Source organism: Haliaeetus albicilla, chromosome 10 (assembly GCF_947461875.1).
Source record: "Haliaeetus albicilla chromosome 10, bHalAlb1.1, whole genome shotgun sequence".
NCBI lineage: Eukaryota > Metazoa > Chordata > Aves > Accipitriformes > Accipitridae > Haliaeetus > Haliaeetus albicilla.
The window spans coordinates 27,282,994-27,296,136 of record NC_091492.1 but is presented as its reverse complement, the minus strand read 5'-3'; the positions used below and the strand labels follow the sequence as shown (position 1 = coordinate 27,296,136).

General features: G+C 39.5%; 1 protein-coding gene across 5 annotated transcripts in view; it reads left to right on the top strand.

Annotated features, from left to right (window-relative positions):
- LOC104325534 (GON-4-like protein) overlaps positions 1-13,143 on the top strand; it is a 31,308-nt gene that overhangs the window by 1,727 nt on the left and 16,438 nt on the right. For 4 of the 5 annotated variants that reach the window (XM_069794440.1, XM_069794439.1, XM_069794436.1 and 1 more), the window contains exons 3-15: positions 1,208-1,429; positions 2,112-2,308; positions 3,699-3,773; positions 4,131-4,181; positions 4,581-4,631; positions 5,422-5,517; positions 5,761-5,865; positions 6,702-6,872; positions 7,709-7,901; positions 8,668-8,769; positions 9,406-9,446; positions 9,736-9,839; positions 12,103-12,301. In XM_069794440.1, coding sequence (XP_069650541.1) covers positions 1,208-1,429; positions 2,112-2,308; positions 3,699-3,773; positions 4,131-4,181; positions 4,581-4,631; positions 5,422-5,517; positions 5,761-5,865; positions 6,702-6,872; positions 7,709-7,901; positions 8,668-8,769; positions 9,406-9,446; positions 9,736-9,839; positions 12,103-12,301 — 1,607 coding nt within the window. The remainder of the gene's footprint in view (positions 1-1,207; positions 1,430-2,111; positions 2,309-3,698; positions 3,774-4,130; positions 4,182-4,580; positions 4,632-5,421; positions 5,518-5,760; positions 5,866-6,701; positions 6,873-7,708; positions 7,902-8,667; positions 8,770-9,405; positions 9,447-9,735; positions 9,840-12,102; positions 12,302-13,143) is intronic. The other variant, XM_069794438.1, reaches the window with a different exon arrangement.

Genomic DNA, 13,143 nt, shown 5'->3' with positions numbered 1-13,143 from the left:
GGAAGTTTGTGTAAAAAGCCCAAGTGAACTTTGCTTGCCCTGAGGTTCACTCAGTGAAAGTGTGATGTGTGAGCTAGTGAGGGAGACTTGACTTCACAATCAAAATGATGCTCATTTTGTATTTCTGGTTGTCTTCAAGTCTACTGAAATAAGTGGTTGTGCCCTCTTTCCCCAGATTGCCCATCCTGTTCTTTTTCTCTTTTCCTGGCATACATCTTTGTCTCTGAGCTGAATGAGATTGCAGAATTGACCTGGCAAAAAAAGTGGGGGTGTGTGGGAAGTGTGGGGGTGGTGGTGTTTTTTTCTCTCTATCTGGATCAACTCGCTGATCTGATTTTCTGTGCAACTACACAAATACCTGTGCCAGAGCAGCAACTGCTGCAGGGTTGGGGAGCTGGTTTTGTTGGGTGACTGTTTTCATACTGGCTCAAGGTGTTCATGAAACTCCAGGCTTCAGCTGTTTTTTAGTAATTGTCGTAAGCCCATCTAACTACAGGCTGCAGCAAAAAGGGACAGTGCTTCCTTGTTTCCTTGTGAAAAGTGTTGTCTCTGGTTCTTGTTCTGCTGTGACTGATTAGCTCGTTGATTTGACTGAAAGCTGATTTTGTGTCAGGAGAAAAGGGAGTGGAACAGGGGTCAGTTCACAGTTGTTTTCTAGGAGTGCGCAGAATAAGAGCGGGAAGGGTACGTAGCCACCCCTGCCAGCAGTAATGTGGTTTTAAATTGGCCCAAGGTGGCTGTGAAACTGCATACTAAGGTTGCAGTCAACTGTGCTGTTCCAGCTGTGAATAACCTGCCTGGGTGAAGGAGTGCCTGCCCCTAGCTGTTGATTTCTGTTGTTGCAGTTGCATTTATACAACAAGCAGTACAACCATGTTTTAAACAAATCATCGGGTTTTTTGGCATTGGATCATTTGACAGGAACAGTTTTCAGCATAGCTGTGCAAAACTGATAGTGGAGGGAGCAAGACTGAAATAGTTGGAGGTGGGCATCTCTTCGCCTGGATTTGTTTCCAGCAGGATGGGACTGCTGCTGCAGTGTTCAGTGTATCTGGATTACTTTTACAGGCTAGGTTAGACTTGTGCAGTTGATTTAACAGATTTGAATGGGTCACTATAAGCTTTTGTAATTGCAGCAGCCTCTTAACCTTGCTTAGCTGTGTCCATATGGCATATCTGACTACAATTTAGTGTATACTGTTTACAGGGAAAACACCTAAGCTGTGTACAGAGGTGGAAGTGAATTCGCAGAGAGATCCATATCTGACGGAAAACCAATCTGCAATGCAGGAGTCTCCAGTGAGAAGTTCTTTGCAGCTGGCTGTTAGAAATCCTACTGTGATGAAGCCACTGAAGAACACCAGAGCTGGTGAGTGGCCCCAGTGGACTGATGAGGAAAATGAGGATTTGGGACTGTTTATTCCATTGGGTAAGCTTTGTGCAAGGAGCAGACCTGTGACTTGATACAGTAGATGCAGAATTCTGGAATTGTGTACACCATAGCAGGGGCTGTTTAGGTGCAACGTTCTTTGAAGTTTCCATCCTGCGCTCTCTAAATCAGTGGCTAAATAAACTACAGGTATCCAAGTGAAACTTGCTGGAGCTGATCTCTGCAATTTTCACTTACTTAAAAATACTGCTTTCCTTCAGAGGAGGCTATGATTCTTTTATTTCCCCGAGTCAGAAAAAAAGTGCCACTTGGGAAACACTAAGTCCTGGAAACTAATCTGCTCTTGCTGTATGGTGCCTGGAGATTTGCAACTGTTTTAATCTTGATGGCATACTTAAAACACTTCCTTCTGGAAAAGGCATAAAAAGGCTGCTGAGACCATTCTGTAAAAGCAGCTAGTAGACATGGCAAATACATAACCTTTATTTGCTTGACTAATGTGACTCACTTGGGTCCTGCAGAATTTGAACCCATCATTCAGAAGACTTTCTAGTTCTTATGGCCATTTCCATTTGGATGATCTCCTTATCAGCTGTTGGAAAGCTGCTGCCACTTCAGTATTTGCAGAATTCTGGCTTTTTTTTTTTTTAAACTTATACTGTCAGAATGTGCTGGATGTGAAGTATCTGAATTTTTAGATTCCATTTTTGTTAATTTTCAGAGGAGCAAGATGGAGAGGATATTGAGAGAAGGAAGAGAAGGAGGAAGGCAACCAAACGGAAAAGAGAAGGGAAAAGTCAGGAAGAGGAGGGATCTTTATCTTGTGACATCAAGCTAGATGATACTCTTGATCGCACCTTAGAAGATGGAGCTAAACAACATAACCTGACAGTTGTCAACGTGCGAAACATCCTGCATGTGAGTGCGGTGGGGCTATGACAGGGAACGGAGAAGTGCCCAGCTTTTTAAGAAAGTGCAGTCTAGACTTGAGTATAGTGCTAATGGTAGCACTTGATTTCACGAACAAGGAAGACTGGGTAGGCACACATCTCCTAATCTCTCCTATAAAAAGCTATAAAGAGAGAATCACATGGCATATGTATAAGTTACCTGGACCTGGCTTTGTTAGTAGGTATTGATCCCTCACGACCATTTATTTACAATAGCAAATGGGTCTGTTTTACTGTACTGTAATAGCAGTAGCAGGAGTAATTGAAGTGGTTCTTCAAGAAGTAATACTTCTGGTTCCGGTTGAGGAGATGTAGACTGTGAACTCACTGTTTCTTGTTTTGAGTGAACTGTTTCATGATGAAGTCCTGATGGAATTCTAGTGGTGCTGACAGAAATGTATTGCTCTTAGTTAATTACCCCAACCAACCTTTTAGTCCACCACACAACTTCCAGTTAGAAAGGAACTGCAAAAAGAATATCTGTGGTGTCACAGCTGTGTAATGACACTAATTCTACACCTATATTAGGTGTAGATTTCATTTTATCCCATGAGCAGGGTCTGGAGAGCAATATAGGTATTTTCCCACAGGATCAAAAATTGTGCCCAGGCAGCTAGTCTAATCCAGGTAACCTCAGATATTTTTCCTTTTTGCCATCCGTGTGGCAAACAAACTGGAGACTGCCATGATTCTTTTGGGAAGATTCACCAGCTGATTTTGTGCAAGTGCCATGAATTAATGCCTTTCTCTGTCACGTGGCACTTTGGAAGGACTATAAATATCTCACAGTCACCTACCTTCCCTGGAACCTTATGGTGGCATTCAGAAATTGTAGTCACGGATACTGGGTCTCTTCTGGCTTCCCCTATTTCTTCTAAAAATATACAATGTTTTCTGAAATGATCTAGCACAATGTTTCAAAGAGTAGATTATTACATACTTTCTCTAGATAATTAGACCCTTTTTTGGAAGCCTGTGAGTGCTTAAGGATTTAAGTTTTCTATTGTAGCTTCATAGCAGCATTTCTCATGTGGCTGGGATCATCTCATTTTACTGATTACATGACACAAGGGAAGGGAAACTGGTGTGGGCTTTTGTTTCGACTATTTTCTTTCCTTCTGCTGGAAATTTATTCTGTGAAGCATTCACAGAGAATGTAATGCAAATATTTTTATCACTGTTTACTTTATATTTTCTTGTCCAGTGACTGAACAATCTTTTTTATTATAACATAATTACAAAGTATATCATACACTGAATATTTCTCCATCATGTTTCCAACTAGTTTATTTTAAATTTAAGTCTGTTTCTTTTTAACAAACAGAATGTAAGGGATACTTTTTTGTGTGTTCCTGTAGGAAGTGATCACAAATGAGCATGTTGTTGCTATGATGAAAGCAGCCATCAGTGAGACAGAAGATATACCTCTGTTTGTAAGTAAAAAGCTTTTTCGGTTTGGTTTTTCAGTTCTTCCAAATGCACGATACCTTCACCAGTCTTATCTTCTTGGTCCATGACGTGATATGGAGAGAACAGGTAGAATAGGTAGTACCATAATTTACGTTTCGTTACCAGATTTGCCACCTGGATGAAGTGAGTAGCGTCTGTGTATGAGTGTAAATTATGAAACAGAATTATGAGGGGCTATTTTTGATGTCGCTCTGATCATGTCTAAAAGGTAGTGAATTTAAAAAAAGAGAAAAGTCTTGTAGTAAAGAGTTGCTGGGGAAAAGTTTGCAGTTAAGGAAAATAGCTGAATAGGCTGCTGTTGTCTTGTTTTAAACTCTCAGGAGCCCAAAATGACTCGTTCCAAACTGAAGGAAGTTGTGGAGAAAGGAGTGGTATGTATGTCATCTGTTTTTACTATTGTATCCTCCCCCTACCTGAATGGTTTTGAGTGTGGGTCTTCTAAAGAAGTGTATAGTGTGCTTTTAAGTGATTCATTCTTAAAATGAAAAAATAAGTTAAAGCAATGTAAAAAAGAATTAATTTTAGATGAGCAGAATAGAACCAGGTCAGAGTTAGAAAATGGAGCGAATCGACAGCATCTATTACACTGAAGTTATTGCCTGTAGGGATCACATGGGAAGTTTAGAAAGCCTTTGTCTGAAGTCTGTTGTTACTTGGCTACTTTAGAGAACAAGGCCTCAAGATCAAGTACTCATTTGATTTAATAGATTGTCTAAGCTGTGCAACATCGTGCTTTTCAGAGACAGTTGAATTGTTTCTGCTATCTTTAGGTGATTCCAACATGGAATATTTCTCCAATTAAGAAGGCGAATGAGGTGAAGGTAAGTGAACTACGGCTGGGAAATCGGAGAACATACTAAAGGCACCCTGCTGAGCAAGGAATCTTTTGGAGGGGTGAAGCAGGCTCATGTCTAGCACATTGGGAGTATTGGTGACCAGGAGCATTGCAAACAGGGTATGCAAGGCATGATAAGGCAGTTAACATAGCAGCAGGTGCACAGAGGGCCCAAAAGAGCTGCCTTCAGGGGAAGACAGAACATGATGAGGTGATGACATGCCATAAGGATGTCTTTTCTGCTGGGTGGTCCAGCTTCCCATGTTGGTACTGCAGCAGCCTCTACCTGGATGAAATTCCTGATAGTGAATGCCACTGCCCAGGCCTGTTGCTTCAAGGTGTTCCTCCCTGGGACTGTTTTATACGCTGTAGGACTGCCTGGAAATACAGCCTGGATCTTTTTTTTTTTTTTCCTGAGCTCTGCCTGCTCCAAAAGATTTGTTATCTAGGTGTAGGCAGGATTCAGCAGTGTAGCAGGAGTGAATGGCCATTCCAGTACTAGAAACATGTCATTGAGATGGTGTCTGCTCAAGCAGTGTTTCCATCATATAAATGCTAAATCATTTGTGCCCGTTCTTGCACATTTTCAAAGCACTTTGCTTTACCAGTCTTTAGTAATTTCTTTGTTTTCGTCAGACTTTTTCAGTAGTCTCCTTCCGTTCTGAGCTTCAGGATATTTCCTCAGTTAGAAATCTTTGATCCAGTAGTGCACCATTAGAGTGTAACTCTTTATCTTGCCTGTAAAAAGTTGTCACCTTTCTTCTGTTCTGTTGCAGCCTCCTCAGTTTGTGGACATTCCTCTTGAGGAAGATGATTCATCTGATGAAGAATACCAGCCTGATGATGAGGATGAGGATGAGACTGCAGAAGAGGTAAAAGCAACTTGTACAAAGATTTGTTCTGTTCAGCATGGAGTTGTCTGCATGTTTGAGGCAGTAGAATGCTCTCTTTATTTTAACACATGAAAACTGGTAAGTCATCCCGGGCCTTCTAGTAATCTTTCTTCAATGCTATATTATTCATTTGGCTAAAAAAGAGTCTTTGGAATATTAGTTGAAGCAGTGTTTGATTGTGGCATGATTGATTGATTCCATTCTGCGTCTTTTGCGCTATAGAGCTTGCTGGAAAGTGATGTAGAGAGCACTGCTTCTTCTCCTCGGGGAGCAAAACGATCTAGGACAAGGCGATCATCTGATGAAGAGGGAGGGATGCTCTGTGAGGTAAATTTGCAAGAGAGTTTTTGCTTTCTTTAGAAACAACTTTCAGTCATTATTCCTAAATTATTAATGCAAAAGCAAGAATACATATTATTGCTTAAAGTTGTGGCGACATTACAGGTGTTATGTGGCTCTAGGGTCCCACTGCAATGGTTCTTGCATAAGCAGTGAGTGCAACCCTTGCAGAAAGAGCTTAGTCTAAAATAAACACGAGTACCTAAAAAAGCACTGGCAATGGAAACTATCGGCTCTTCAGATAACAATTATTTTTCTCATTATTTTTGAGAGGAGTGCAGGAGAATTGCTTTCTGTGCTTGGCTTAGGAGGAGAAATTGATTTTGATAAAAGCATAAAGATATTTGTGGTGACTGTATGCACCGTCAAATCAGTGGAAGGAGTATGTGCAGTGTGATAAGAGCCGAGTATCAGCAGACAAGAATGAGAAAGTGACTGTGAAAACTGACCACTGACACTGGAATCAGTGAAGGAACAATAATGTATTGATATTTCCACGTTCTACTCACCATGCATTTGTTTTTGGGAGGGTTGGGAGTGTGCCACAATTACTAGCATTCAGGTTTATCAACTCTAGTAATATTGAGACTGATACCCAAATCTTCCAAATGGTCTCCTTTCCTGCAAATCTTTTGAATGGTAAATTTATTTGCACTTTCTGAAAATCAAAGTGAGTCTAATATGAAGAATCCATTTCCTTCTGTGAAGGATTTCTCTCATTTCTATTGTGCTAGACTCTGGTCAAGCAGAAAAAGAGACTTACTCTGTCCTTGGAAATTTATGTTCTAAATAAAACCTTTTAACACAAAGGCCTTTTTAATTAGATGGAGAAGGTTACTACGCCTGTTGTTAGACATATTAGTGCTGAAGTAGTTCCCATGGGACCTCCACCACCTCCTAAACCAAAGCAAAACAAAGACAGCACTTTCATGGAGAAGCTGCATGCAGTGGATGAAGAATTGGCTTCAAGCCCAGTATGCATGGATTCTTACCAGGTAGTGTTTTGGGGGATGCTATAAATAGTGTGGTTTTAGTTTGGGTAGAATTTGTTAGAAAGGAGGTAGCTTTCTGGTGTTCTCTGCTATTACTTTTACTTCATTCTGCTCTCTTTTTATAACTTTAAATAATAAGTTGAGTCTCCATAGTTTTAAGACCCTAGCTTTGTGAGAGAATAGAGGTACCTGTTTAGTAAAGTGTTGTATACTTTTAGTTTCTTGTATCATAACTGCACTTTCTGTTTATGCTCAGAAGTCTCTCACTGCCATTGTTTTGACTGTTAAATGTACTTCTGTGACATTTACATGACTAATTAAAATAGTTTTCATTTTGAAAGATATCCTGTCAGCTTAGTTGTGTTTTGCAGGCAAGTATACTGTTAACACCTGAGGAAGCTTGGTTGTAAAGAGAACCACTGTTTTATATTAATAATGAGAAAAATATTACTGATCTGTGTTGCTGTGCAAGGGTGAGGAGCCTGAAGAGACAGTCCTGTGCTGCTGCTCAAGATCAATTTCAGATAGTGAAGAGGGCAAACAGTGTAAAACATACATGAAAGAATCAAATATTGCAAGTGGAGATTGCTTCCTCGGTAGCAGATAAAGAGTTTGGCATGAGATAAATGAACAGTAATGTATTTATAAACAATAGCTGTTTAATAGTGAGAGTAATGAAAGTTTAGCTTTCTTGGACTACCAAAGTAAATGATTCTTTGTGGCAGGAATCTAATATTTTGGTATTGGACTTTTTTGGCTGGGCTGAAAACCCTGCTGCTGGAGAAACTGAGAAAAGCAGAGTCGTCCTAACTCCATTGTGCCTTTCTTTCACATTTCAGTCTCTGGAAGACAGCCTCATTGCCTTCCGAACCCGATCTAAGAGACCACTGAAGGATGTTCCTCTTGGTCAGCTGGAGGCTGAGCTCCGAGCCCCAGATATCACACCTGATATGTATGATCCCAATACTGCAGATGATGAAGAATGGAAAAGGTGGCTTGGAGGACTCATGAATGACGATGTGGAGAATGAAGGTATATGATGGATGTTTTGTTGTTGTGTTCACCAGAATTGGGGGTTACATTGAAAGCCTGGAGTTTTTTCTTTCTATGTGGTGTTCTTGGCTGCAGCCATTATCTCATTTAGTAATATGCATGTGTTTTGCATGCCATCAGCTTTCCTCATCTTCTCCATGGACATTTGTGAGGGTTTTTAAACTTTAGGTGTCTGTCTCACTTGTAAATATTTACTAGCCAGCACATGCAGTAACTGGCAACCATAAATGAAAGTTATGTGTTCCAGCCCTTAATCCATTGTGCTGTGTCATGAAGCTGGCAGTGTTGCTACACCTGCACCTGAGTGTGTCATGCTCCTTGGTAGGGACATGACTTGTTTTGGTAAAAACAACTATTTTGTTCTTTGAGAAGAAAAAAGAACAAGCTTTGGGACTTGACTTTGTTTTGTCCTGAATTTACTGGTTGCATGCAGTTGTGCAAATTGAATATAAAACACATTGAAATAATACTACTTCACTCTTTCTAAATTAGCTGTAACTCAGGTCACAGAGAAGAAATCCAGCTTTTCTAAATGGGAATGGCTACAAATGAGGATGCAAGTAGCTCAGTTTGAAGAGAGGATGGGCTTGATACTGCTTCCATAAAAAGGATCATACAGTTAATTTCAAGCAGTAATCCTAGCCCTCTTTGTGCCAGGTTAGACAGTAAATCAGGTGCTTCTGCTCCTAGCAGTTGGTTGGTCTTGGGGCAGGGTAATCACATTTCAAAACATGCTTCTTACTAGATGAAGCAGATGATGATGATGACCCTGAGTACAACTTCCTGGAAGATCTGGATGAACCAGATACAGAAGACTTCAGAAATGATCGTGCTGTGAGAATTACCAGTAAGTCTTTTGGAAATCTCGCCTCCTTTCTTGCTAGGATTAGTAATTCATTTTGAAAAGTGAGCGTTCTGTTGCAAAGATTTTGCAGTGTAGGCTAATTAAAAAAAATCTGCATACTGACTTGAACAGCTTTTCCATGCAAAGCTGGCATTCTGTGAATACATGAAAGGATCTAGCCAGAGCTGCTGTGCTATCAGATGCAACTTTATTCCATAGAAAGAATGAAGAATAATACTTACGTGATAGTACAGTCTTTCATAAAGCTTCAGCCAATTCAGAATTGAATGCTTGCCGAGTGTAATTAAATTTTCTCCAAGTCCTTACAATCTTTGTGTTAGTTCTATAGAACTACTATAGAACATACCACTTTTCATCTTGGTTTAGGCCTTATTACAGGTTAACATAACTTTAAATTTAATTCTGAAAATTAGTTTTTATATGACATTTTTGAATCAGAACAGTCTCAGCTGAAGTTTTTCGGGGCCCAGCATTAAAAAGGAATATAATATCAGGGGCCTTTTCTTTTTGATCCTCTCTTTGCAAGAGAGATTCCTTAAATGACTTGATATTATGACAGAATTGCTAAGTGTTTCTTGGAAAAGGAATCTTCATACAACTTTTTAATTTTACTTGCAGAAAAGGAGGTGAATGAACTGATGGAGGAGCTGTTTGAGACAGTAAGTGATAAATTTGGTATAGCACTGAAGAATAGATCTTTCTCAGATCTGACATGAAATCTCTAAAGCTGTAAAGGGGTGGTCTCTGTAAGATGCTTAGTGCTGGCTATGTGCAAAGGGCCCTACCATAAAAGTGTAATTTTTAGCCTTGGGAAGGAACATATATAGGAAGTTCCTTAAGTCCCTGCAGAGATCAATGTCTATGCTAAGAGGATCATCATGATCTTTATTAGGTAAATATACTACTTGAGCTTTCTATTCCTGACTGTTGCTACATGTTTGCTGTCAGTTTCAGGACGAGATGGGTTTCTCAAACATGGAAGATGAAGGTCCAGAAGATGATGAAAATGTTACAGAGTCACGGCCAAATTTTAATACACCACAGGCACTTAGGTAGGATCATTTGGTTATGGTCGTAAAATTAAAAAAATAATAACAACTCTGTTGTGATAAAAAGCCTATGGTTACCTGCAGCTGTACCATGCCACCCACCGAAGAGATAATGCCTTTTCAGCACAGGCCGCTGTTTTGAAAGCTCAGAGCCATTTTTATTTATGAGATTGAACACTTAACTTGACCCTCTTTTTTCTGTCTGTCACCTTTGACTTTACTGATTGTGGTGCATCTGAAGAAGATGACGATAACAATGAAAATGTAACTGTTCAGAAAGAGACAGGAAGAATGTCTGCACTAAAAGATTGGTGCTGGCTGTTCTGTATCATAGCTGAAAACAGCAGAGGTCTTTCAGAATGGTGATCTGTTCCAACAAGCCGGTATCTCTAGTGGAGGATTCTGTTCCTGCTGCCTTAATCTCCATGCTATATGTACTGTCCCTGTGTATTTAAATTGTGTTTATTTCTCAAGTCTGTCCACATGTCCCCCCTTTATTAGACTAAATTCTTCTGAAAAAATTGCTTCACTACTTGCTAAGTCACTTACTTCAGCTGTTAAACTAACAGTAGTTAGTGGAGCAGGATATTGCATGACTGGCAATGATACTTCATAGCAACGGGTAGAGAAACTGTGGATACTGGGATGTTGCTGCATATGTGATCAAAGCTATGTAGGACCTGTGCAAAGAAGGTCCCAACCTCAAAGTGGTAGCCACTCTAGCTCTCTTAATTCTTGGTGCTTTACACTGTGGTGGTGGGTGTAGTGTTCTGAAATAATTTCAGAAAAATAATAGTTTTCTTGTCTTTTTAAAATTTTTAAATTTTTTTTTACTGTTAAGCAGAAGGAGTAAAGGTCATTTACTGCCCTCACATTTTTTTTTTGATGACCAGAAATGTTTGAGGAGCTGGTTTGACCAAGTGTGTCACCTTTTAAGTAAATAGCTTAGATGTAATGGTGGCCTTTTCTAAGGAAAAAGACTGCATAAGATACCTGGGGCCTCGGTCTGAAATGACTATAGTTTCAAAATTGGCTTTTGATGATTTTTGGTATGGGTTGTACTTGAAACAATGCCTTGAAGAGGAAAGGGTCTAAAGCGTTTCTTTCTAGGTAATAATACCACTCTAACTAATTACAAAAATTGGCTGAAGGTGAACTGTGGTACAAATGGTGTCTCCTTGTTTATGGGGCAGATCAGCTCAAGATCAAGCTGTATCTGTTTGGGAAAGGAGCTAAAATGAAGGCTGGAGTTTTTTTGATACTCTCTCTGGGATGAGCAGTACCAGAGGGGAGCACAGCAATTCTTAAACCAGCTACAGACTAAAAGCAAGGAAACTTTATGCTCTCTCCTATTATTTGTATGCATTTGTCTTTGCTAATGGCTAGTTGTATTCATTTTTCTTCCATGGCAGTTCTCCCAGTTGTTTCTTCCCCAGTTTTATCTGTATACAGGATTCTTAAAGTTGTTTTGTGGCAAAATATTGATTTGCTACGTTTATTGTTGGTTTTGTGATACCTTGCATTAGAAGCATTGTGGAACAACTTTACCTATAACTAAGTTCAGGCCTGTTACAGAAGTGAAGCTAATAACTAGCAGAAATCAGAATATTAACTGGTGTAGCTAAAATAGACAAAATCTGTCATAAAGCAGGGGATAGCTGAAGCTGTTTTTGAAAGGACAGTTATATGTACATCCTCTTTTCTGCTACAGGAGTAGCTCCTACTATAGTATCAGCAGATGTCTAGTATAGTACTCTGCATAAAGCTAGGTAATACTTAATTTGTTTTTTTAAGTAACAGCATTTGAGTTGGTGTGGGGTCTTTCTGGAGACCCTCATGGTAAAATGCCTCCCATAATACCTTGGGTTCAGACCTTGCCTGATGATATAAGTTAAATAAGATTGGTTCTAATGTATTCTAGATCATCCTAGATCCTGATTGCTGAGAGTATCTGAGCACTTGAGTGGAACTCGCATGAGATGTGATTGGGAATGGTGGACAAGACTGTTAACTGTCCTTGGAATAAACAGTTGAAGCATTGCATCCCAGAACTACAACAGTGCTGTGGTAGATGAAAATATTTATACATAAGCCAACTGTGTAAATAACTTTTTCAAGTTGAAGTATACTGTCGGAAGTGTTGAGTAGTACAGGGTTTATAGTTCTTAAGCTGTGCACCCAAATACAGAGTAAAATATTCTAAATAAATGTGAATAGTTATTAAATCATATGGTTATTATATTTCCGTCTGCCTGATCTCAAACAGATTTGAAGAGCCTCTGGCCAATTTACTGAATGAACAACACCGGACAGTGAAGGAACAACTTGAACAGTTGAGAATGAAAAAGTCCTCTATCAAGCCACCACAAGAGATAGAAAAATCAAAACCTCAAAATGAGAAGCCTCTCCAGAGCCTTGTTCTGGACAGTATGCAAAGAAAGAGGCTCCAGCAGCAAATGCAGCAGGTAATAAAATGTTATCTGGTCTGACCTAATGAGTATTTGCTGTATACTGCGGGGGCTGGGGAAAGCCAATGGTACAGCAAGCACTTCAGCATGCTTCCTTAAAGAAATTAATTGAATAAGCTACATTTGAAGCTGGAGCTTTAATACGTGATACTTACATACCTGATTCCACACTGAAAGACAGTTCGAATTGAATGTGCAAAGTAGAGCTTATTTCTTGGCATCTGTATTGTTCTCATGTGAGAGAGCTGCCTTGGCCTTGTTTGAATTCTGACTGTAATCTGTCAAAATCCTCTGTTTTCACCAACTCCTTTACTACTTTCTGAGAATATTACTCTTGATGTAGTTTGGGTTCTTTTTTTCCTCCTCCCACCAAGCAAAACTGTAGAAATTCAGTTTGAACATTTTAAAAGCTGTCAGCAGCATAGATGAGAAGCGGTACTTAAAGAATTTTTTTCCATGTCCATACAAAGTTCAAGAGGACTTCTCAATACTTGAAACTTACTGTTAGCTTGATCTCATGAGGACAAAGTGTGCTGTTTTTGTGTGAACTTGATACATAGTCGTTTATTATTCTGCATGCCTTATACAGTGTCATGTCTTGGTATGTGGCAGCAAGGGAAGGACACAGACTTCTCAAACACAAGATAAAGAAATGGATCTTGCATTAGACATGTAGAGTAAATGACCTTTTTAATTTTTCAGCTGCAAAGCAAGATGTATGGTGTTTGTGTGCATATGGGGAGTTCTGATAGCTGAAGTCATTGTTTCTGAAGAAATACTTCAGTATTTAATTAGAAAAAAACATCCTTTCCATATTGATCCTTATGGTATGAGACTTT